The sequence below is a fragment of the Eufriesea mexicana genome, unplaced genomic scaffold, assembly GCF_001483705.2.
Source record: "Eufriesea mexicana isolate 0111107269 unplaced genomic scaffold, ASM148370v2 scaffold1312, whole genome shotgun sequence".
NCBI lineage: Eukaryota > Metazoa > Arthropoda > Insecta > Hymenoptera > Apidae > Eufriesea > Eufriesea mexicana.
The window spans coordinates 1,837,956-1,864,187 of NW_016909446.1; the positions used below are offsets into that span (position 1 = coordinate 1,837,956).

Consider the following 26,232-nt stretch of genomic DNA (forward strand, 5'->3'; position numbering starts at 1 on the left):
CTTCCGATTCGTCTTGACCTCGAATACTCGTATATACTACCATTCTCGTCCTTGTCAATATAGAAGTATTCTTCGAGTAGTACGCTTCGACTGGTAAGGAATCCATCTAGGTAGCGATGATCTTGATACGCCTTTGTTATCGAACTGTTATTATTACTTTGTTTCTGATCAGAGCTGGTATTTTGTATCTTTTGTGGCTTTCGATGTTATCTTTTTATTTCCATCGATTCTCCATTTTTTTCTTTTATTCCTCTATTTTTTCTTTTCCTTAATTTCTGTTTTGACGAAGGTAAATAATCCCCTCTCAGACGTTCGATATTTTTTCGATTTTGTTTCAAAACGATTTTCGTGTTTTCGTACCTCCGTCGATATAATTTTTATCTTACTTTTTTTCCTATGACATTTAAATCAACTTCGAATTTAAAATAGTGTTGAGAGTAACCGGAATCCTGTACGTTTTTTCGTTCAATAAAATTCGTTCTACTATCTTGTTGTTTTCGAGTGATGCCTCGTGGCCATGTTAATAAATTCCAATCGTCATAAACATATTGGTCTCTCGTCGTGCGACGTAGAGGAACCGATGTGGATATTACCACGAAGAGGAAGGACGCAAGTGTATCGTTATTCACACGTTCTGGTGACGTCCAAGCGTGTAAGTATAGGCCAACACACACACACTACCCATCGTACGGTAAATGTGTATACTGCATGTAACGTTATGTAACACGTATCACACGAAGTATTATTTTACATTACATATATATACGTATATACGTATATAAGATGATCTCTGTGACTACTCTGCGAGAAACTGTCACGATAACCGATTTCCAATACGAAATTCACCTTGGTAACAAGTACCTTCGAAATAATCTCTCGATATCTACGATAACTCGCGGTAAATCCTCGTAAAATTATTTATAATCGAATGACTGATAATGTTCGGCTTTTTTCTAATCGAAAACATTCTCGTTACAAATTTTAAGATTTCATCTTACACTTCGAAACAAACGATTTCCGCGTTGCGTACGTTCATATATCGATCTCATCTCTCTCGTCGATCGATATTGCATGCGTATATATACGTATATATTACGAACTCGTTGATCTCACTTCGAAGATATTCCACTTGTACTTTGTTTTCAGAGATTGATTTCTTCGCCTTCTATTCGCTAATTCGAGATTCAGGACGACAAATCTGTACGTTATTCATTATATCGTTATTGCTAACGATCGCAAAGAAGCTGTCCGTTTATCAGCTGAAACGAGAAATGCCTTCGTGATAATCGTGTCTGACGGAGACTTCGCTCTTGACCGCGAGTACCGCGTGTTCGATTCGTGACTTTTACGAAGGATCGTGTGATATTGTGTCACGAATCGAAAACTAACCGAGAACGTGGTTGTCTGGTTATCAATAACACACAAACCGCATATCTAACAAACCTCATCGTGTTAATGGTTCAAACGTAAATAGATTTTTACCATTGTCACGTGCACTGCTATTCTATCAGGTTTCCCTTTTCTCATTGTTTTTCTATTACCTTTGTGTCGTTTAAAATGGAATTCCTCACGGTCACATGCTACGATTCGTCTGTTTTATACAAAACAAACAGAGCGATATGTCGAAAAAAAAAAGTATCAAAATTTCGTTAATCTTTTATTTCCATCGAATTCTTTTACTTACAACGTATCCCCCGAGATATCGAACGCAATGTATCGAACGATATATCGAATGATGTATCGAATCATGTATCGAAGATATATCGAAGATGTATTGAAGCAAGAGTACTGCATATCGAATGTTCGTCGGTTAGGTTATTTCATTCTCCGCAGTCCTTGAATTGCAAAAAAGGCGCGAGGAAATGACGAAATGCAATCGTTAAGTGCAATGGATAATTAAATCTACGTTACTAATTTTATCCATGCATTCAAGACTGTAAGATTATACATTTGACAGCAACGTGTTTTAATAGCGTATACGCACTATTAGAGGAAGCAAGTTGTCATTGATAACGCAGATATGAGAATTCTTTTTATTAGTGCTATCGGTTATTTTGGAGAGAGGGTGGGGGACCTTTGACCGTTTCGAAATTTTATTAAAATATACGGTCCATCCGATTGTCTTGTGATATTGATAATTGTAATTTGACTTTTGACCTAGATAGAATTATAAACATGTGCGTGAAGGTAATTGACAATTATTGTGAACGTATTCGATGTAATCTCCAGGCCAGTTTCCGCAAACAACCACCGGGGGTCCTCCCGTTAGCGTGTGTATATTTTAAAATTTACAAATCGACCTATCTTCTTAAAAATAACTGATGTTTTCTTAACATTTCTGGCGATTGATCATTGGGTTAATTAAATTCTTTGAAACGGAATTTAAATATGATTTATCGTTAGTTTATAAAAAGTTTGAAATAGAATTAATAATAATCATAGAAAGATATTTGATATCGAATTTAATGATGTAACAAAGAGACTGACTATCAGGGTCATCAATCACGTGAATATAGAATTTCATGAAATCGCATGATTTGTATAATGTCGTTCATTGATAACTGCAATATCATTTATTGCATAATCGACAACGCACGTATTACCGATTGACACACGCATCAAATTCGCGCGCTGATATACCGAACAAACATTTTTTCTAGTACAATGTCACAGGTGCTTGTTTTAGATCCACGAATCTTCGAATGCTTCATTGTATTTTTGTTCCTTCTTAATTTAATTTTTTTGTCGTCTGAAAAGTGTCGATTGCAAAAGAAACAATTTATATAAATTGCTTTTTTACTGAACGGTTCGATACTAATGGATATTATTTCTCGAAAATTACGAAAGAAAGATAAATTCAATGACACTCGATAACATTAACAAACATTATATCTATGAAGGAAGAAAAAGACAAAAAATTGCCGACTATAATTAAATACAGTTATAAGAAGATTAGTTTATAAATAAATTGATTTGTCATCGGTGAATTCGTGTCAGCTATTAGCGTATTTTATCTTTGCGAAGCACTACGTAAACCCTCGGAAGTATATGCCCTTTATTTAATAAACGTATTAGCTTCGCGATTTGTAGAATATAATATGTATGTCAAATAATAATCGAATGAGACTTTTTCATTTTGTATTATAATTACATATATTCAGCGGCAACAAACTCTATGGATTTTCACACAAGGCAATCAAAAAATTGACAGACTGTCCTGATTGGTTGATTGACGAGTCAGGCGACGTATACTGTATTTTGATTGGCTCATACGAAGCGTGTGGTGTATCCAAGGAACACGCGTCACCAACCGATGTATACTGAATACAACTTTAACACTACTGTACATGGAAATTTTTCGCGTTATCTTTGAATAATTTTCAATGAAAAAGGTCATAACTGATATGGAAACGGAAATTTAAAAACTTACCGATGACGAATCTTTCGTGGTGGAGTAGCACGCTCCTCATTGAGGTTAGGTTCGTCTATTCCTCCGTGTTCTGTCATTCGATATGCTTCTGTTCACAATTCGTCACAAAAAAATATTACACGGCACTAGTTTTGCCCGGTTATAGTTCGGAGACGACCAAACGTAGTCGATCACAACGTAGGAATTTATTGTCACCTTTTAAACATGGATTTTTTTACTTCCGTTAAGGCACGTACACTGTGGTGCAACATAAAGAATTCATATACCGACACCACACCATCTTCGGGTTTCACTGTTGATTTCCACGCGGTGAAGATTCCTTTATCGGTAGGGCAGAAGCTTTGAGTATTATATTCTGTACCTAGAGGTCAGGATCCCACAGTACCGGTAGTTTCAAATCAGTTTACCTGTGGTTATGGATGTGAATTCATGGAATACAGATATACTCGTACATATCGTTAAAAAAGTACGTTTTATCGTCTTCAACGTATTAGGATAGCTGTTTGTAGAATAAGTTCGTAGTTACGATAACGTTCACTCATTTCGTAACTGGATTTCGAGTTATTTGAAAATAATATAATTTTTACTTTTTTTTTTAAATTTGTTTGATTTTTCATTCACCTTATTTTGTTTCATAAAAAACAGATATTACGATATTTCGAGGAATGGAGCTCGATAACTTCATTTAAGAAAGTGAAGTACAATAACATAGATGTCACTTTACTAAAAACTGACACGATGTATTACACGATACAGATCACAAATTATGGACAATCTACAAATAATGTGTTGTTGTTTTCGTACAAAATATTTTGGGATTTGATAACTACAAACACTTTTTCGAAAAACTCACTAATCGCCACTGTATACAATCAAACAGAATATAGCAACTGTCGCGAAGTACTAGATTTGTATTGCGTGCGAAATCGTTTATCGTTGATGACAAGTACAAACGATACAAATCTTATCAATTTCTTCTATCAGAGGAACTACTTATCTTTCTCGTTAAAGGTACCTAAGGCTTATAAAAGATAACAATTTATTTTATGATATAATTATTAATTCTAAAATCATTGAATGTCTATTTATATGAATATTTTTCTTTCTATGTTACAGAACAAATTGATTTTTTCTGACAGAGAATACTTCACGAATGTTATATTGAACGAAATAATTTCATTGAAACAATCAAGTTCCCATATAAAGTTCACATTTCATATCAATCAAAACATGTTATATAATAATTACATTGCACTTGACAATGATTATAAATCGTGTCAAGTACTCGCTAGAGCTCTGACAAATGTACTTAGACAGAGTTTGAGTGTTCAATTCAAGGAAAATTGTTTCTCTGTGTTAAATGTGGAAAATTCGCACACAGCAGAATCCGTGCTTATGACTAAATTAATACCACTGATCTGTGAAAATTATATTTTTCCTAACAATAATTAGATATTTGATAGTTTAACGAATATTAAAACGAACAAATCTTTTTATGTGTAATAAGCTTTTTTTTCATAATTGCAAAATTGATGTACCATAATATGTATTTAATAGGATGTTACATAGATTTTTCTATTTAATACAATATCGTATTGAGTACATTAATGAAAAAGCTAAAGTTAGTTTTATTCAGATTCAATTATTCCCGCCAGAGGTTAGTATAACCGACAGAATCCTGCGCAAGTGTAGTTGCGCATAACAAGCGTAGTATTCACTCTTCTCCCAGTCAAGACGCGAGGGTCAGGTTAGGCAGGTCGGACTGACAGTAGAGAACGGAAACAGCATTTTGTTATAGCTCGTAAATGAAGGTTAACTTCGTCGCGAACGTAGTGAAGTCTGTAGATAAGAACGAAGGCGATGCCACAGCAGAACTGTCAACAGGATCTCCGTATTGGTTTACAAGTCTCGCGGTGAATTAGCCAGGGACAAACATGGCTCGCGTTCCGGCAGACGTGTGTTTTTCTTCGTGGTGAACCTACCTCTTTCTCTCTTGTTCCTTGTCCCTGTCTCTGTTTCGCCAGGCAGGGATCCTCAACTTCGGGAGTGGTAATATTCATGCAAGTACGTAACGCATACATCTATTGTAATACGCGTATACACGCGGCTTAACATATATTAATATACACACGGTAAGGGAAGAGGAGCTTCCCTCTTGTTAGTATGCAAGTGCCGTTTCGGTGCCCCTTACGTGGCCTTATTTGCACTCGCGTACGATCAGCGCGCGAAACGAATCAAAATGACCGTTCTCCTTTTCGCATGATTTTTTGGAGTATACACCTAGTCCATGTAAGTACGTTTTAATTCTCGATCGTTTGCAATAAAATATCGAGTGCCTTTGTGTGTTTCTCTTTCTCTCGTTCAACGTGTATGTGCGTGTGCGTGTAACGGTGCAGTAAATGGCGGAGGATGTAAAAGGGCTTTCCTAGTCTACGATGTGCCAGCAGAGAATTATCGGTATTGTCGTTCCCCTGACATAACCGCCGTTACTTCCCCTCGTTCGTGGTTTCAGGTGAGAGTCGATATTCCAGCTGTTTGTGCACTTCTCGTTTCCTGCATATTCGATATTTCTCGTGCTACACTATCGAACGATTATACGATGTAAATACGTTTCGTACCTTATTTATTTGGCCTATTACCGCGATGCAATTTCGTACGCAAAGTTCATTGCACTTAACCGTGTGTTGCACGGTACCGCATGGAACGAATTCTCGAAAAGCTTTCCGAATATTTCAGCGCGCATTATAACCTCAAAATTTACGAATATCATTCTCGTAGACTTTGTTTGTTCCAAGTACTTTCGGTAAGGGCACAACAAAAAGTTTGCAGAGAAACGTAATAGAAATTAATATCTTTACATTTTTACTTAATGGCCGGTATTTCGTTTACGTTTAACCTATAATTGCACTTGTTATATTTACGGTACTATTGAATTCCGACAGATTTTAATAATAAATTTTATGTAACCGGAATAAGATATATACGTATATCTCTTCGTTTGTCATGCGCATTTAACGAAAAATCGTAATTTTATATTTTCTTATTCGCTGAACGCATTAAACCACAAAATATTCACGGAAGTATTTCCACAAACACAACGCTGTAGAAACCGTCACAGGTTTTCACTGCAGATTTCGATCAAAAGCCGGAGCAAGGAAGAAAGCGTGTTGACAAAGTGTAAATGATAGCGAGTCGGCGCGCACGAACGTAAAAATGAGAATTTAGTTACTATGTAGGAATTGAAGTGCATGTAACGCGATAAGGGCTTCTCGTGTGCACGATGCTTAATTAAGTTCTCATTGTATGTACGTTGCACAACCGGAATAGAAGAAGAACAATCCGTGCGGCTTGTAATTAAGCAATGGATGTGGTTGCGCGTGCTGGAACATCACGGCGAGAATAACAATACGCAGAAGGCGGGAGAATTCGTGAAAGAAAAAGGTTCGAGTACACCAACATTCGCATTCCAGCTGCAACACGCGCCGAAGATAGTAACCTTGGCATAGTAAAGTTATCGGAACGGCGTAATCTTCTCCCTATTGAAAAACCTCACCTTGACTCGTCTCTATCAAGCTCGTTAAGCTTTATCAAGCGACATGTCAACGACTTTGTGAAATTATTTAGTTCGATTGGCTTAGCTCTTGCTCGCGCTCGGATTATTCGCCTCGGCAACGATATCGCCTTAACCGTTGTAGCCATATGAACTGGCATTAAGGTTGCTCTAGTCATTTTAAAGTTTGTTTAACGTATGATACATTTAGTACGATTGCATGCTATTATTGAATTTTCGAAAGCTTAATATTCTCCAAATTAAGATAAAATAATAATATCTGCAATAAAAAATAATTTTTTCTCCAAGATTCTTCTTTTCCTTTTTCTTTTTTATTTTCATTGCATTTTCATAATAAAGATAATAGATGGTGGACATTTGCCAGTTTTGACTCACACGACACCGAAGCCCAAACACACGTGGATCGAATTAACTTGTATGGATTCGAATTTATCGATCGAATTTACCATTAAAGGAACGTGCGAAACTTTCCTGTACCTTACACTGTACATAAATTTTACTCGGAGTATCGCGACAATACGATACGAGAAATCGTTCAGTGTCGTCCGTGCGACGACATTTCTTTTCTAAGCGCCATTTTAATTGACTGGATCTAAATCCCGCGCCCGCGAATATTTAAGACCATACGATAGCGGATGTGGCATGGACTTTTTACTTGTGACTTTGTTACACTTTTATTTTCGTCGTTTCTCGACCGTGCTGCTGCTGCACGTTCCGAGTCGAAGTATAAAACAACGAAAATAAAAAAAAAAAGAAAGATGCAAAGAAAACAACCGTCAGTTTTACTCGTGAACGTGCAACCGGATGTTATCTTTAGCACGAGAAACGTTAGACTGTGAAAAAGCGTCTGTTAATTAGCCATTGAACGAAAAATATCGGTGAACAGTAGATACGTCGATCGTGTTTGCTTTATGAATGCTCTATTTTCTGTAGAAAAAAATTTTTTTGTTTATTTTTGTATTTTTCATAGATGATTTTAATTAAAAATTACGTAGGTGTAAGAGATCGACGAGGAATCGAAATAAACGTAATTGATAGATTCGATTTTTCATCGTGCCAACATTTTACTTTCGAGTCGTTCTCTTAATTAGTTTGGAAAGTTAGTAACTATAGAGATTAATGTTAATCGCATAACACTTCCTGTAGATAGCTTAATTGCACGTTACCGCGGATACCGTCTCGTATTCCTGTTACTCTTATCACGACATCGAAGAGAGATCCCTCTGATTCTCCAAACATTTTCTTTATATTAACATCTAGCACGTTAGCGAGCAATCATTTTTCTCCTTTTCTATATTTAATTTGCACGTCGCGTAACTTATAATTCAATGTATCATCCTACCCCGGTAATTCCTATACGTGTGACACTTTTTATTTTTATTTCCCGAAAAGCAATTAGTATTCGAATTAAATAATATCTCGTTTCACCTTTCGATTTTTTCAATAGCTATACTCTAATACTTCGAGACTATTTCGGACGAGTGTAATAAAAATGAGAAAAATAAGGAAAATAAAGGGGGAGGGGAACAAAAAGAAGGAAAGAGTTGGGCGCAAGGAATAATCGATTAGACCGATCAACGCGTCGATCAGAATAGCACTTTCGCTTGATTAAAGTTCAAGACGATCGTTATACCTACGTGCAGTCGTAGGCCGCGGCAAGGCCGTCAGATTTAAAACAGCAAATTCACCTGACCGCCTTCGACGCGGTAAACATTGCGCTTTACTCGCGCTCGTGCGTTTGCGAAACTTTCATCCGCCTCGTGTTCCCGATTCGCGGATAAGTTCGTCACTGGGCTACCCATAAATATTAATTGCGACCACTTATTTTCACTTTTCCAATTATTCATTCCGAATGTCTCGATCGTGTTCGTTTTTTCCCTTTTTTCTTCCTTCCTTTCTTTTATTCCGTTTCCTCTTTCCTCTTTTCCCACCGTTAGTGATTTGAATTTGGCGCGCATTTTGAGAAGACAACATATAGATACGACTGGGCGTGAAAGTGATGAAGCACGATTTTATACGTAGGAATCGCGTGTTATTACATTATTGTTCCCCTTATCTTTTCTTTTTGTCTCATTTTTATCCTTTTTCTTTTAATTTTTGGAACCGCGAATTTGGCGCGAATTTTGAAGTACCAAATATGACTGAACGTGAAGATATCGACACACGATTTTGTACATAGAAATGGTGTATTATTAAATCAGTTGTGGTACGTAAAATATTTGATCGCAGTCCTTTTATCGAATGCGAATTTTAACTAGAATCGAGCAGAGTTTAAGCAAACTATCTAGTTGCAAACACTGGTATATTGGTCGAAGCAATTAGATGCGCTCGTATTCAAATCGACTTGGTACTCTGCACGATGCCCAATGTTTCAAATGGCACTTACAGTGGGTCTGTTTAATTCATTACTCGTCTCAACTGGGACACAAGTCTCGTCTCTAAATTGCTAGGACTTACATATATCTCTAATAACCGACGTGTATCTCGTTTACTAAAATATCGACGAAGTTTCGCCGAGTTTCAACGAGAAATTACTTCGCCGAGAAATTCGAAATATTCGCGGCAACTTTGAATTATAAATAAATCTTCCTTCGCGTTTCGATACGCAAGAGAAGATTAATCGAGTCAATAACCATCGAGATTTATTTCCAAGCTTATTATTAATTATGAACAAATTTTGCAATGAAAAATTTATACGCCGAATTTGAAAATTGAAAAAATCGGAGGAACATTGGACGAGTTCCTCGGCGTTTATAGAACGACTGATATAGGTTGATTCAGGTGAAATTTACGAGCGTCCGCGGCTGTTGGGCGCGATAATATACGCGAGTTAATATTTCGCCCGTTATAATAAGCGCATGGCGATAAAGACGTCTGAGCATGGTGGAAATTGTTTGCGCAGAAGAACGTGAAAGAGGAATAATGGTTCAATCGAGAGGAAAGTAAAATCCTGCCGTCATCCTGGCGCGTGGCAAACCAGGCCAGAGGCCTGGATCCTCGTCCTCCTCGTCTTCGTCAACGGAGAGGCTGCAAAGGATGCCAGGACCGGCGCAAGAGAGGCCTCGTGCGCAAAGACTTACCGACATCGAGCCTCAGACGGCAAAAGTGAGTAAACAAATTCTTCGATCCTTGTAATTATTCCATAATTTTATTCACGTCGCGTGATTAAACGAGAGGGAGAATAGAATTTACCGTGGTACGATCAAAGAGCAAGATTAGTCCTGGTACTTTCTTCGTATACTTCTTATGTACCTTGTTTTACGACGATACAAACGCCTTAACGTTTGTGACACGGGGTCTATGCAACGTGGTATATACAGTGTGTAAAAGAAGTATTAGCACGTTTCATTACAGTAACTTTCGATTTAATCCATTTGCGTCATACGAATTAATCGCCAGTTGTTTTGGTTAAAATAGATTTACCAATGTCTGAAAAGATATCAGAAACGTGATATTTTAGTTACGTGCCGATTACTTCGGTGAAAGAATCCAGGCTCTTTAATAAAGGAAGAAGGAAATTAAAAATTACTCTCTTCGCGTATATCGCTATTCACTCACAGTGTGAATGCATCTATATCTATATGCTAATGATGCAAATTGGATAATTCAAGTTTGTGTACGTGTAGAGAATAACGAGTTCTATATGCAGCAATTTTTTCATGGATAGGAAACCTTTTAGGAGAGCCAAATAAATCTTCAAACTTTCAGTATTTCCTCATACTCCGTGCATTTAAAAATTAAACGTTATTCGTGTAAAACGTTTTGTCGCATTTCGTACTGTTGCGAAGTGATATTTAAAGAAAGATTGTTGCACGTATAATCTGTTGTGATATACGTACTCGTAGATCTTCATCCGAATTGAAAACTTCAAATCGGAATCTTCTGGCTAGGTGAATTTCCTTGTAACATATTGTGCCGATACTTATTTTACCCGTTGCAAATACATAACTAGACTATCGAGTTATATTATTTGTCGAAATTATGCACGTGGTTCTGCTTTCTTTTCTTCCAAGCTTCGGCTTGTATAATAGCGACGAATTTGTTGAGATGGCAGGTATACAAGAAGTGCGAAGTTTTCTCTTTTTAATGAAAGTTGTATTTGTTTATGATCATAGAAGATATTAACATCAGAATTACCAAACCAGTCTACGCGACTGGTTTCGGATATTTTATTTTTGCAATGATTTCACATGCAGCCACGTCTTACGATATTTACCGTTGATTTTTATTTATCTGGAAATATGATTATATATACCCCGTTAATTATTATTATCCGTGTATATCGTATTTATCTATAAATCGCAGGTACGTAATTTCAGCTATCTAATTCGAGATACGCGTGCCTTAAAATCCACAGTTTTCTGGCTACTCGACTGATTTCTTATTTCAGTATTGTCACGGGAAGTGGCCTCGGACCGATGTTCAGAATTCTAAACTCGATGACTGATTTATGTAATTGCACGTAATCGTGTGTATGCTCCGATGAAAATTGGCCACGGTATAATTTCCTCGCTGAAAGGATATTGCGTCGTAAAAGTGGAGGAACAAGAGCATACTAGGCGGTGAAACTTTGTAAAAGTGCAACGAAACGATTTCCTGGAAAATGAGTCAGTGTTAGGTAATAATTGCTCGGTTTCGATGAATCATAATAAATCGATGCGAATGTAAACGAATAAATATAAATACACGTGCAGATATAAACGCAAATACGAGTACGGATATAAATACGAACAGATGAACGGAATTCTCAATTATCCAACGTCTATCGAAACGTTTCCGGAGTTGTTCGCGACGATGTCCTCTTCCACTTCCGGTTCCGCCATTTTGTCGATTTATAAACACGAAGAAACCTGCGAGTTTCAACCTTGATTTACCTTGATCTTCCTTTCATTCTCGTTTCACATCTCGATGATATCAGCCTGCTTTCCGTTAATTACTCACGCGACCCTTGCTTGGTATAGGTCAGAAACCGCACGTCGACGCATCTCGTTGCCCCCCTACAGCTTTAACATTAATCTCCTCTCCTTTTTCCCCCTTTAAATTATTTCTTCATTCAGCTTTCCCCGATTCCGTTTACTTTCTCTTTTTACGTGCACACGATTTCTTCCATACGCCGGAGTGTCACCTGGTATTGAGTAATTTTCGCCTAAAATTTCCTGGGGGTCGCGTCACTTATATATGATACGACGATTAGTCGTGATGGATTATTTCTGATCTGATTTGTCTATCTGATTTGGTTATCTAGAAAGTTACTGTACCGGATATAGTTATTCATTGAAGTACACGTAGGTTCGGAGCATCGATGTATGGATGTGATTTAAATTTACACTGGATGGAAAATACAGAGACACTTGGTTGTGGCGATTCAAAAGAACGTGAAAACCCGCGTATAACGGAAACCGGGTATATATCTCGAGGAACAAGTGTATTTTCAATGCACAGTTTTGAAGCAAACGATAATGAAGGATGTTCGGAACAGGTTGAACATATTGTCATTGTCCTTTTTGCAATTTTTCTTGCCTTCGTCGTGCTCAGTAATTTGTATCGTTTGTTTCTATTTTTGTAACACAGTGTACACTCACGCCCAATGTTTTTACCGATGTCTCTCCTGGCTGTAACATCCTGACGGAATATTCCTGTGCTTGCAGATAGATAGGCTTTGCCTAGATTTGATAGCTTCTCGACCATACGATTTCAATCGTGCCAGATTAATTTCGTGCGAGAATCCAAACTAATTATAGCCTGCTTTCCCAAATTTCGGTTTGACGATCAGTACGTTAACGGTGTCCAGTCGGACTTTTCCAAGATTCGCGCAGCGAATAGGAGGGTATCTTGATTAATCGTATCGGCAGACACGGTAATGTCTCCTCGTTTGTTCCCTTGTTCCCCCTCGATCCGTAAAGCACCGCGTTACTTGCCTCATAGCGAACGGAACTGGCAGGAAACAGAAACATTTCATAAAGCTCCATCGTCCCGATGTGCCAGCCAAGCAAATAAAAGCGGTTTATTCAACGTGGGGACAAAAGATTTCAGCTTTCTCTGCCGTTTTTCCATTTCTCTCTGCCTACTTTCTCAGCCATCTCCTTTTCGCCGATAAGGTGCCGTTGTTGCTCTCCGCGCACGCTTTTCGGCCGTGCCTCGTAAAGTCGCTTCACCAGAGAATGCGGAAGTTGCTTCTATTTCGCTCCGGTCTCGTTCGTCCATCTCGCTAGCGTGAGAGCAAATCGATAAGCTTTGCCGCTGCCGTCGTGTGGTATACGTGTAACCAGCAGTGCGTACCAACATCCTCTCCTGGAACACCCATCCGTACGACGGAAGCCTTCTATTTTCCTGGCCCGAAGCGTTAACCCTTCGACTGCCGGCGCAAATTAAGCTGCTTCGCGGCCAGGAGAAAGGTAAAGAAAAGGGAGAAAAAAAGAAGAAGAAGAAGAAGAAGAAGAAGAAGAAGAAGAAGAAGAAGAAGAAGAAGAAGAAGAAAATCCATCGAAGATCCCTACAGAGACGTGTCAGCTGTTATTTACACCGGAGATCGTGGTTTTCGCAGACTCTCGAGATGGTTTACCGTGAAAATAATTGGAAGATCGTAGCCAATGTTGGGTTAGATTTATCGTTACAACGTGTAGTTATCGAGGGTAGAAAGGGTTTCTTGGTCTTTCGAGGGTGTCGTTATCTCTCTTTTGGTCGCTTTAATTGTCGCGGAGATCGAGGTGCTTGAGTTAGCAGGGACCATGTCAATAACCAGTAACTCTGGGTATTATTTGGCTTTTGGAAGCAACTTTGGAGGAAATTCTGGTTACTATATGGTCTCTGGAAGAGAGTGTTATCGGGTTATGTAGATCGTTCGTGGTAATGCAATAAAAATTCAGGCGAAATCAGGATCCAGGGTCTGAGAACGGAATACCTTATCGCGGTCGCTCTCTTTGGGACGAGGATCATCGGGAGCTTGGTCCGATGGCACTCGCGTGAATCATTAAATCGTTGTGAATGAAAGATAACGTGAATCACGGAGAAAGATCATGAGTCACGGTGAAAGCGATCGGGCATTAATCAAACCGCGTCTATACGTATCTACGGGCGAAATTGTCAAGCGTGACAAAGCAACGATTGCGTAGAAAAATCCATGATTCTTAGATTCGAATTTTGTTGGAATATCTGCTCGTAACTTTGAGCTTATTAGCCGAGAAAATATTTTATTTATCGCTTATCAGGCAGCGATTAAAATTCGCGATTAATCGAAATCGTTTACAGTACAGCGTGGATGGTAACGAGCGAAAATTGAAGTAATCACGGGGGTTTCTAATTAATTTAGCAGAAAGTTAGCCCGTTCCCGTGACTAGGCCGTGGAACGTGTTCGTCTGCTGCGTGGTCGCTGTCTTCTTTCGCAGATGTTCCTTTTTTCACCAACGACCGCTTCTCCACGTCGGCGAATACATATGTTGGGCCCGGTTTCTTGTTGCATACTTGTTATTTTAACTGGTGTCCACAGACCAGCTCCGTTTTAACGAAGTTCACGCGTTTGCATCGAAAGTGCCACACGCGACTGTATTAATTAAGCCACCGCCATTATTACGCGTGTCCACTAACTGCTGCGTCGCTTCGAGATATTCAGCTAGGAGCTCTATGTACACTGACGACGGAAAGCTGGGCAGCAACATCGTTTACAGAAATATTTCTTAGCTATCCTTGCACTGTGGTTTAATTGCGAAAAATAGTGCATCGAAAAAATTAACTTTTTCGTTTAGTTTTAGTAGATCATTACATATCTGGTTTATTTACGATAATAAAATTATTCCTTAATTTATGTTGTTAAGTATTTAGTATCCATCGAAGCTTTGTATAGATAGTAGATATTTTCTCTTCCATGTTCTATCTAGATTATTCTATCGATAGTCTGCCAATGATAAATCTAAGGAATTTAGAGACAATCTCCTGTTCAGCATATCGTACTTCGTTATATCGTGCAATCGCGCGTGTATTTTACACATTGATAAATCTAAAATGTTTTTAAACAACCCGTTAAGAAACGTTTGCAGTGATTCAATTAACCCTATCGTATTCTAATACGCTATCGTAATCGCGTAATATACAACGATTTCTGAGTAATCGCTGAAAGATGATCAGCTGTACTCCGTATTGCTTTCAAACTTTGTATCGATAGTGTACCCACGGGTTGCGTAGACATAGTCGAATAAGGAATACGGTATTTGCTGGACTAGTTTCTCGTTTCAGTAAATCGTGTTACGTTCCTTCATCCATGTCGAGGAACGAAGTTCTTCGTAATATTTCCTTTTTCTTCGTTATCCGTCGTCGTGTTTTCTTTCTCGCTGGTCGTCCTCGCGAGAAGAAAAGGAGTAAGAAATAACTAGTATAGTCGCGGTTGTGAAACAGATTAGGTTATTGTCAGTGAATTGTCCGTGATCATTAAGAGAACGTAGTGGAAGAAGAAGGTCGGTACTTTCTCGAACTAATCCAGCCGGGGTTCTATTGATTAATAGAATGATTGACGATCCTTTTCATCGGAACAGATCCATGGCAATAGGATTTTACAAGAGAATCCGCTATTGTTGCTGTAATACGTGTGTTCGTGCGCGTTTATTTCGCTGGTTGTTAGTACTGACGAGTAAAATATTGGCGGGATGGGTTTTCACGCTTGACAGGGTATTCCAATATGTTCGCACCAGAAATAGAACTTTTCTTGGTCGAGCAGACGTATCTGGTGAACAAGGGACGCTTCTCGATACGCTGGAAAAAAGTGCCTCTGAAAGAAAAAGTGGATTGAGTTATTGGAAACGTCGTTCTATACGCGAATATTCGCAATAAATTAATTTCACCTTAGAAAATGTTGAAAGAAATTATAACATTGTACCAACCTCTTTAAGAACAAGTTCATTAAATCCGGAGGAAGATAACGTAATACATTTTTTTCCGAGAAAGAATTAGAAAAATAAAAAATTGATTTTATCGTGAATAACCTGTAACAAAAGTAATAACAATTACGATAAAACGAAGAGCGATACATTGAGTTAACGTTACTTTTTTGCGAGATAAATTTATAAAAGTAAATGGCATAGTTAAAAGATCTATAGATTTAACGCTGATAGAATATTCAGAGAACAGCAAAGGAAAAATACTGACAAAACATCTGTACTTTCGTGATTGAATTACACATCGTCTAAGGTAAGCAAATATTCGAATATTTTTGAGCGATATTGTATATACCGGAATCTTCCAAGAGGTTGAGCCATGTTTCTTTTTAATCGAGACGAAAAAGTCGGTGCTGTAATTTTTTCCCCTCGTTCTAATCTGTTTCGAGAGGAGATTCGTATATATTCTTAGATTTTCGCGGATCGTAAACCATAAATCACGATTCCCTCCGCATCGAGATTAAAACCGGAAAGAACTTCAAGGTTCCACGGAGCAGAGCTAAAGCGAGATGAAGTTTACCAAGAGCAAGGGGTATTCAGTATAAGCAAACAGAAACTTTGTGCAAAGGGTAATGAAGCTCGGCCAGTTGTTGGACGCGCGGAAACTTGCATTGGTTCTGTGGGAGTCTTGATTGTTACGTTCAAGAAGGACGATAACGTGACCCGTTCTCGGTCGACCGGTTTTTTCGACTGAAAACTCGAACGAAAATATATAACACCTCGATCTGTACTGGGTGATCTAAAAAACGCAATCGAATATGTTTGTTTTCAGTTTGAGGTTAGGTTTGGCCCCTGTTCCTATCTTACTCCTGCTCCTTATCCCTGCCTGTATTTTGTCATCACACCTACGAACAATTATTCTTTTAATTCACACGTGTCAGACTTTATTATTGTCTTTAGAACCATTAGTATTTTATTATAAATATAATAATATAATTATTATTCTATATAAATATTATAGCCTACCAAATTTTACTCTTGTTTTGTATATCATATATTTCACTTTCATTCTTGCGAACAATTATTTTATTACCATTACTACTGCAGTGTGCGATAAAATAATAGGACATCCTGTAGTTTCTAGAAATTAATGCGATGTGTGCATATGTTACGTATGTATTTATATGATATACCCGATCCTGAATAACACAGAGGAATATTAACCATAGTTTGCATTTCTTCCTAAAAATTTTACCTGTTTATGTGAAAAATCTCCGTATTTTCACGTATTGAATCCAAATCCGAATTAAACGAATCTGTATCTGAAAAGAGAAAATGTTTTCGTTAGTTTTGCGAAATTTTTCTAAGGATAACAATTTTTTCCAATATTTTTATCAACTACTATCGAGTCACTATCGAATAGTACTAACCTTCCTGCGTAGGATCAAATTTCATTTATATTCAGACTATGTTTGTTTGTCGAGAAAAAGTTGCGATAGTCATAGGAACTATCTGCAGCCAGATATAAATGTTACTCATTTTGTTATGCATTTATTCGCAGCGTCGCGTAACGCGTTATAAAACGGTTAAGAGGTTGAAAGACGATCTAGACTCTTTGCCGTAGTCGGAATGCAGACAAAAGGGGTAGCCTTTGAATTCCTACGGTCAAAGAAAGGCTAGTCCTTGTTCAGGATTATTGATTCGAAAGCATCGCGACGAAAAAAGAAAAAAGAAAGAAAAAGGTTGGGAAGACGGAGAAGGGACGCGAGAAGCGTCGTCATACAGTTTTTCCGAGACGTCGTTCTAACGAAGATGGGCGCGGTTCGAGGCGCATTTCTCCGCAGCTTTCGCAGATTGAATCCCAGCACTTAGACCGTGACTCACTATGGTCTGCCTCGGATAGGGTTTCTTGCGGAATTCCGAAAGCACCCTTCTGACGCGACGAAATTACACGTCGGACATTCTGCGTATTTTCGTTTCCAGTAACATACGTGTTTTCGTAACGGTCATCGTAGATACGCCATCTATGAGAGTTAGAAAAATTATTGGCAAATTATTTGGCGCGAAATTTAAATCGAAATCGATTAAAATCAATATTTTTATTGATTAATTTACCTTATTTATTTCGTTCATTTCGCTGCTTCGGATCGAGTCGATTCTCTGGAATTGCATTACACATAAAGGCTCGAACTACTACGTCGATTTCCTCATAAATAATAGAATAGCTTCTCTATACGTAATGAGATTAGAGGAGCTGGGGATTGGTAGGTTAAAACGATTCAGTGACCCCGACGATTCTTTATGCACTGTTTTTAACTGTATACGTACCTTGCTACGATTAAATTGTTTCGCACGACTGGAGAATACGTCAGTTATCTTTGTCCACTTTAAATATCAAAAGCGTGTTTTATTTAATTTTTTTCTATTTTTTTCTTCTTTTTTGTATCGCCGAACAACAAAAAGGAACAATGCTTCCGGTTCGATAATGCATTTCACTGGAGAAAAGTAGGAGCAAATCGAGAGGATAACGAAGTGCAAAAATATTCAGAGGGAACTAGAGTGGGAAAAGCGCGGTTCGATTGTGTCTGCTCGTTTCACATCCTTGCGAGATATCGTATCGTAGTCCCAATTTTCGTATCCCGTATCCCTGTTTGCCTCTGGCTCAGCCCTAGTTTCTTCCCCAAGGTTGCCATTATTATTGCTTGATTGGATGTGTTACTCCAACGACCCACTTTTTGCTGAAAACTATTATTTCCATCGGACGTTATTGTGCAGACGCGTCAAAAAGGCGGAAGGCAGTTGCCTTTTAGCATTAACGACATATACCGTGTTTGCTTGTTTCTTCTTTTCCACGACAGATGCCTCTACGGTAGGACGATTAACGTTTCGAACGATCGACGATAGATGGAATCTCACTCGACATAGTTTTAGGCAATTGATTATCGTTTCGCATTAGAATTTTCATTGGCCTTTCTCGGTAACGAGTGAAACGGTATTGAAATATTGAATCTTGGTGTGAAAATTCCGGAAGCGTGTTATACTCATAGGAAGCGTAGTTTCGGTATAGATGAATAATTCGGGTTCCATACACTTTGAGCAACTGTGTTGAGCGCGGTGTTGGCGAGTATGTGAAATCCACACCGATTTACGTTTGATCAAGCTCGATGCGACTGAAGCCACGGCACGTACCGGGGCTACTGGAGAGAAAAATAACATTCGTACAAACTGTCTGTGTTTTCCGACATAGATGAAAACCAATGGCAACGCGCGAATGATCGCACGATGAAAGTAATCGACTATTCCAGACGTCTAACGCGACACGAAGAAAATAGAAAGTTCTCTCGGAGGATGCGTTAAAAGAAACGTACGTTACACGAAATATACTATATTTTGGCGTGAAAAACCTAACCTCACTCTTCCAAGATGTAACGTTGAAAGCCGATAGAAACATCGCGGTCAAAGTTTTCCGTAAAACCCATTCGGAACCTTCGTGCCTTTTTCTATAGTTCGTAATATTAACTCTAAAACTTTCGAGCTTTTACCAAGCAGCTTTATTACGCTTACTTACGAAAGTAAGAGAATGTCCCGAACCTTCGTATCTTCTTACGCGTTTATGATAAAAAGAAAGTTTCATAATCTGGCTAGCGAAAAATTTCTCAAAGTCTGCTTATCTTCCAAGTAACCTCATCGATCGTTATCGATCCACGCCCCGTTACAGCCCTGCTGCGATATCTTCGTCGACCATCAAACCAAAATTCCCCGCTTTGCTGCGCGTGGCCTCGCACTGCTCTCCCCTCCCGCTCTGCGTAGCCCGAGGTAATCGTTTTGCGCCGAAACAGGTACACCGATTCGGCTGGGAATTGTGTCGAAGAGCAAAAATCTCCGATATCCATCCGAAATGGTAAATCGTTGCGCGCGGCAACGGGTGGGTTCTTGGCGCGAGAGAAAAGCGGGGTGGGAGCGGGTGTTGCGCGATCGCAGGGTCGCGCGGAGACGACGGCGAATCCTTGGCGTCCCGGTGCGGTGCGGAGGCTGGCTGCTGACTCCGTGACCCAGTTTCCCCCGTCCCGACGCCGGAGAGCGTCGGATTCGTACTCGAGCATGGAATCGAGGCGGCTGGAACCGCGGCAACCTCGTCGTTCCTTCGTCGTCGCGTTCGACCGTCGCATTCGACCGTCGCGTTCGACCGCCGTTGACGACGTCATCGTCGACGATCGCGTCCTTCGGCTGGTGTCGAGCCGCCGCGAGCGACGCCGCCACCGTTACCACCGCCGCGTCGACTCGACTGACGGTGGTGTATCCGGCAGGCCGCGTTCCAACGTCGTCCGTTCACGCTCGTCCTGGCTCGCGACGCTATGCGTCGCGTCCTCCTCGCCAGCTGTGCCAGCTGTTCCAGCCGTCTCGAGGTAGTTGTTCCGTCTCGTCGACGAACTCGCTTCTAGCTCCACGTCCACCGACCTCCTTTCGTCTGTCTGCTATCCCAAAGACAGTTCGCGCTTTTCACCAGGGTTTCTATCGGTTGCGCGAATTTCCGGTCGGATGGAGGAGCGCGACCGGTAGTGGAGAAAGGCCGTGACACATCGTGCTGATTCTTTCCATGGATAATCGAGCGGTAGATCCCTCGCAGGATTTCCGATGTGTTTAAGGATCTCGTATCGGTTTATCGAAATTTTCTTGGGCAGCGTTCAGGTAGTGTTTGCAATTTTCAAATTTCCAATTTTTTCTCCTCTTTGTCTTTCTTCACTTTTTTTTTGTATCATTCGTTTATTCATTTCGAATGTCATTTCTAGTTCCGAGATTGTATCGTATCTCTGTATCTTGATCAAGTAGACCTTTTCACCGCACGACCCTGTGTGCCCCGACCGTGGTTCCAAGGACGAGTTTATGCGCCATTTCATTTTAATGGTTTTCTCGCTCTCGAAATTATCATCGTAATGACTGACTGGAATACGTTAATATTCGTTGGTTCGCGTCGCCATGGTTTTCGCTCCTATCGGTTTGGCTTATTTCCGCAGCCGCGTTTAATGGACTCGTCCTGTGCGGCCGACCTTGTCACGTTTCTGCCCCATTTCGGTTGTCCTGATTCATAGATAATCGAATCATGACGTACTGCTAACTTTCTTTACTAGTTCCCGCATGGCCTGATAATTTCTCTGATATCGTTACCCTCCAAGGACACCGAACACCTTCGTTCGTTTTTCTCATCCCTGATCAACCCCTAGCCGAGTCGATCGAACACCCCTTTTTCATCTTTTCCCCACTATTTCCAGCTCGTCGACGATGTCGACTAGCCTAAGCCGCGTAACGCGATTCCAGAGTAGATTGCGTGCATTTTTCCCCTCTAAAGAACGATTATTCGAGTATCTAATCCGATCGCATCTAATCGATTTATCCATCGCTTGTATCTCTCGCTTTCCAGTCCCGTCTGTCAACCTTGAAAACGTATGGAGTTCTCGGTAGATCTCGACCAGATAAAATTTATACTTGGGTTCGCATGGCTTCTAGCGATTGTTCCCGCTAACCTTTCCAAATGAATTTTCCCGCGATCCTGCGTTTGCCAGAAATTGGTGACCTCGTACGATTTAACCGCGCATCGATCCCATCCCTACCTAACAATTTTCAACCCCCCACTCCGCTCCATGAAACCATTTTCAAATTTCGCCTTCGACTTTCTCGCAAATATTAACTCTTCCCTCTGATCCTTGGGAACCGTATTTCCTGCTCCGTTATCGCATTGTATCTCCTGTTATTCTAAGCTCCGATCAATTTTCGTCGATCCTCTTGGATTTTTTGGTAAAATCGCTCTATCTAAAGATCATATTTAACAAAAAAAAGGGGGAGAAAGGAAAGTTTAAGTGTCGTTTCCCTGAACTAACTCTCCATCGAGTTATTATTCCAGGGAACTGCAATTATCTCGCACTATAGAGCGGAAAGAAATCGCTTATTTATTTACGCGTAAGGAAAATGTTCAAGTTCAAATAATCGTTTAGGGTATATTGCTTATAAATATCTCATCGGTTAAGTGCGCAAACGCGATCGTACACCGTTTACTTATTTTAGGAGGAAAAAAAGCGATAGGGGTGGGTCTGGAAATATCTATAGGTTTTCCGCGGTTTTATCGGGTTAATTCGAGGAGCGCGCCGGATAATCCGGATGGAAATATCCGTTACGATGGAACGTGGATGGGTCTAGTAGAAAAGAATCCGGTACGACGAACGAGGAGGAATTTCGACTTTCGTACGTGGTGTACGTCGTTTAGTTTCTTTAACGATTTATCGAGGGAGATCGGACGTGGCCGGTGGAAGTAGAGTATACGCAGCATTCGTAATGTTTGCTTAATGTTGCCAAAAAGTTCGTCGACCTACTAACAGGGAGAGAGAAACTGCAGCTGCTTGGATATTTCGCGTTATAAATTCCTCGATGTTTATCGATCGCGAAATGCATTAACGCTGCCCGCTCCTCTTGGTCCGCCGAAGACGATTTCCTGCTCTTTTTCCAACCCCTTTCACAATTTCTTTTCACGCGATCATCGCGAATACTCTTTATCCATCAGCAACTCGGATCTCGTTGATGGTGAATCGGATAACGAGCAGCAGGCCATTTTCGCGTCGAATTCAATTATGCTTAGAAATCTCGCGAAATCTTACACCTAGAAATCTCTACGAGCCTGGCGAATCTTTATTTATTTCTTTATTAGAAATTGCACGAATTTCTTTATTTTTTCCTGTACGTGGACTTTACTTTTTCGTGTCGACTGTTTCGCTGAAATTTCCAGATGCTCTCTGTTTCGTTGTTACGAAAAATATTAATGCGAATACGCCTTGTTGGTCGACATACTGGGTCTCGTTAGTGCATGAGACCATTTTTACGTCGATTTATATTACATTTTATCTGGAAATTTTTTCCCATATATCAAGAGTGATATCTTTCCGTATTCTCGTATCACGGATTCGAAAGTTTCTTCGGTTTCTCATTTCTTCGCGAGAATTTTATTTTTTCTACCTTTTCGTGCCTTCTCCAGTTCCTCTTCGCAATTTCATCCGCCGACATCTTGGGTCTCATTCATAGCGAACTCGATAACGAACAAGGGACAATTTTCATGTCTAATTTAATCACACTTAGAGATCTCGCGAAATCGTACATCTAGAAATCTCTTTTCAGGAATCGTATTCTTTTTCTTATCTTATCAAGAATCCAAAAGATTCCCTTGTTTTTCCGTTCTTCCGTAGGAGAATTTTATTTTCCCTTCTTTCCCTTTATTTCTCGATGATATTTCCACGAGATGGGACAGTGGAAGACCACTTCTTTCAACATCCTAACGTTAAACTTGCCACGACCTATCAAATGACCGATAAATGGGAAATTGAAAGAAGGAAAACTTAGAATAAAATAAACGAAGATATTGGAAAATCGATAATACCTATATCAAAAGAAGACTCGAGAAGTCGTGACCGAATTCTTACTCAAACATCTAATATCGGTTATTTATACCGTGTTAGGTTTAATTCGTTATTAGGTTTAATAACGAATCTGATAACAACCGAAAGATCATTCTCACGGGGAATTCGATTATTCCAAGAAATCCAAGAAAAGATTCTTCCACCATCCCGTCCCGTCGTCCGAGAATTTTTCTTTCGCCTGGTTCCGTCCTCGAGGAAATTTTGAGGAGATGGAACGGTGGTATCGATGGATAATGCTCGATCGGGGAGCGATCGTAACAGTTCCAATTATAGAGATTTACGGACAAACTCGAAGGCGGATTGGCAGCGAAATCGGGTTTAAAGAAGCGTAAAGCAGGAGGCAGCGCGGAACGATCGTTTCCGAGCGATTGCCAGATCCAGCAGGGAGAGAACAGTGCTCGCTTATACGTATAGAGAAGCTCTGATGTTTGCCTCGACGTTGCCAAAAAATACAATGACCCAAATAAGACAAGTTGCACTCGTTCGTCGATACTCCGCACTGCGATCTCTCTCTGGAACTGTTTCGTTCGAGTGCGCAAACAGCGTGCTCGGTAAGTCTGCACGGATACCACGTACCACGTCCTCGAAGAACAAGAGGAATAAATTTTTCGCCCTCCTTGCGATATTTTTCTCTCCTACCTTTCCAACCCTCGCGGTGTTATACATATCGACGATTATGAGAGTGGCCTAAGCGGTATACAGGGTGTCCCAGCAATGGTAGTACAACCGGCAAGAGAGTGGGGATGATTCTACGTGAAAAAGCAAATTAAAAATAGAAAAAAATTTTTCATTCGAAGCTTCGTTATCGAGAAAATCGACTTTGAATATTCACCTAGTGCGCGTGCACTTAAGTTTGGCTTTTAGATGGAAAAATTCATTTCTTTTAGAATTTTTACTTACACCACTTTTACAATTTTATATATACCGTATTTCTGAAGATATTTTCATCTTTTTACCTTTTGATTTAAAGAATTGAATTTTAGAAATAAATTATATCGGCTGTAATGCACCGGGCGGGTTAATTATCCTTTCCCTCCCGTTGCTTGCAAACGCAGAATTTAATATTTAGAGGAAGTACATCGAATAATCCGAGCATAAAGCAACGAAGGTCGCGCGAGAAATTCAGTGACCACGTAATTCGATGGTTTTCAACCTTCTGCTATTTGTCAGTGCGACTGACGTATGTCGTAATGAAAGGACCGATTAATCGTGATATTTATCGCGTGCATTATGCTGGCGCATGTAATTCGTTTTGCTCGAGTCTCGATCACGAGCGTAATATTTTTACGATGCATGCAGATGATGAGAATACTCCTGGAATTCGACGTGGACGATGCGTCGAACCAATACATTGTCATCTTTTAATACACGTAGACTCGGCGTCTTTCAGCATGTACCAGTACTTCATTTTAACACGCTGCATTGCAATGAATCGAATGAGAAATGTTTAATTCGCTATGGATAATTGCTCGACGAGTTTGTTATTATTTTCCTGTAAATAAGACACAGCTGAAATCGACAAAGAGTAATCGCGTAAAGAGACACTTTCGCGCGTTACTCGTGCGTGTACTCGTCGTAGGTCAGGGTATTGGTGAGCAACGAGACGTAAGCTGGTTGGACAAACGAAATAATTGATAGTGCTCTTATAATTGAAAGCCTACTCTACCGCTTCTCTCAACGCTTAAAGAGGAAGTCCCTTGTACGCGGCTGAAAGGCCGGGTTGACTTCCGATTTTTCTACTCTCCTTTTTACGTGTCGAAAGTGGTATATCTGATTTACCACGAACAAGTGACGCATTTAGCTTCTGACTCTTTGGATTCTATCGATCTTATCGGGGCATTTTAACATCGACACCATTCAAATGGTATCACCGAGGAATCTGTGGAATCTCATACTTAATACGATACAGCGGATAGGTTTATCACGGTATGGTGGGAACGAGATATTTCTTCGAAAGAACGGTCTCTTTCGTCCGTTTTACTTGAAAGTTTCTAATTAAACGTTACGGCGTGGAAGTTTCTGACCCGTTTTCGAGGCAAATTCTACATAATGCCGAGCGCGTTAATTGCGCCCAACGCACTCCTAATCGAGTTGTTAAAAACTCGCATAAACGAAGCCACTCGCGAGCAGTATGCGAGTTACTCGAAATACGGGAAGTCGAAGATTCGAAGTTCGTTGCATTCGGAAATTTTCAAATTCGCAGATTTCCGAATCTACTTAAAGAATTGAGCATTTCAAGACTCGAATCTTTCGGGCTTTCAGTTTTAAAAGCTCTAAAAAAAAAAAAAAAAATTTGGAAATTTGCGAATTTGGAAATTTGGAAATTTGGTGTTACGGAGTAATTTGGCGATTTAGGCTTGTCGCACGAGGTTGATAAATGTGTTTGCCACTTACGGGGACAGCATGCCACATTCGGGTTATCGATTTAGAGCAAATTTGGCACATACTTAGGACACACCCTGGACCATGATTTACTAAAACCATAACGTTACTCGAACATTAAACTCGATGTTGCGCGAGGAGTTTGGCTCTAGCCAAGTAGACAAAATTTGAACCAAATCGGTGACCCGATGTCGTGCAGTCCCCTCGTTAGTTAAGTTCTCGACTATACGATGATTCATCTTAACCGTCTTCCTTCAATTGCCTTCACAGACTGCCTCCATATTCTGCTAGCGTTAAACGCAATGCAGCGAAACTCGTTTAAACCGTTCATACTTACATAATAAGTTTATTCGAATAACTCGGTTTCATGGTTCTCATTTCTCTTCAGCAACGGTATATTATTTTTGACATTAAGCTGAGAAAATATTTTGCCATCGCTTTGGGACAAATTTTGCTTTCTTGTCGACTTGTAAACCACTATATCTTCCTCTCTCTCTCTCTCTCTCTCTCTCTCTCTCTCTCTCT

At 39.8% G+C, this 26,232-nt stretch overlaps 2 protein-coding genes across 3 annotated transcripts in view; one reads left to right on the forward strand and one right to left on the reverse strand.

Annotated features, from left to right (window-relative positions):
* The window catches only part of ACC (acetyl-CoA carboxylase), a 24,639-nt gene extending 20,787 nt beyond the window's left edge, over nt 1–3,852 (reverse strand). The window contains exon 1 of one of the 2 annotated variants that reach the window (XM_017900687.1): nt 3,431–3,852. In XM_017900687.1, the coding sequence (XP_017756176.1) occupies nt 3,431–3,507 (77 nt within the window). In that variant the 5' untranslated portion in view covers nt 3,508–3,852. The remainder of the gene's footprint in view (nt 1–3,430) is intronic. The other variant, XM_017900681.1, reaches the window with a different exon arrangement.
* Nucleotides 3,853–5,176: 1,324 nt separating this feature from the next.
* The window catches only part of CdGAPr (GTPase-activating protein CdGAPr), a 28,086-nt gene continuing 7,030 nt past the window's right edge, over nt 5,177–26,232 (forward strand). Inside the window, 2 exon segments of the mRNA XM_017900706.1 lie at nt 5,177–5,494; nt 9,904–10,106. Of these exon segments, the coding sequence (XP_017756195.1) occupies nt 10,038–10,106 (69 nt within the window). The 5' untranslated portion in view covers nt 5,177–5,494; nt 9,904–10,037.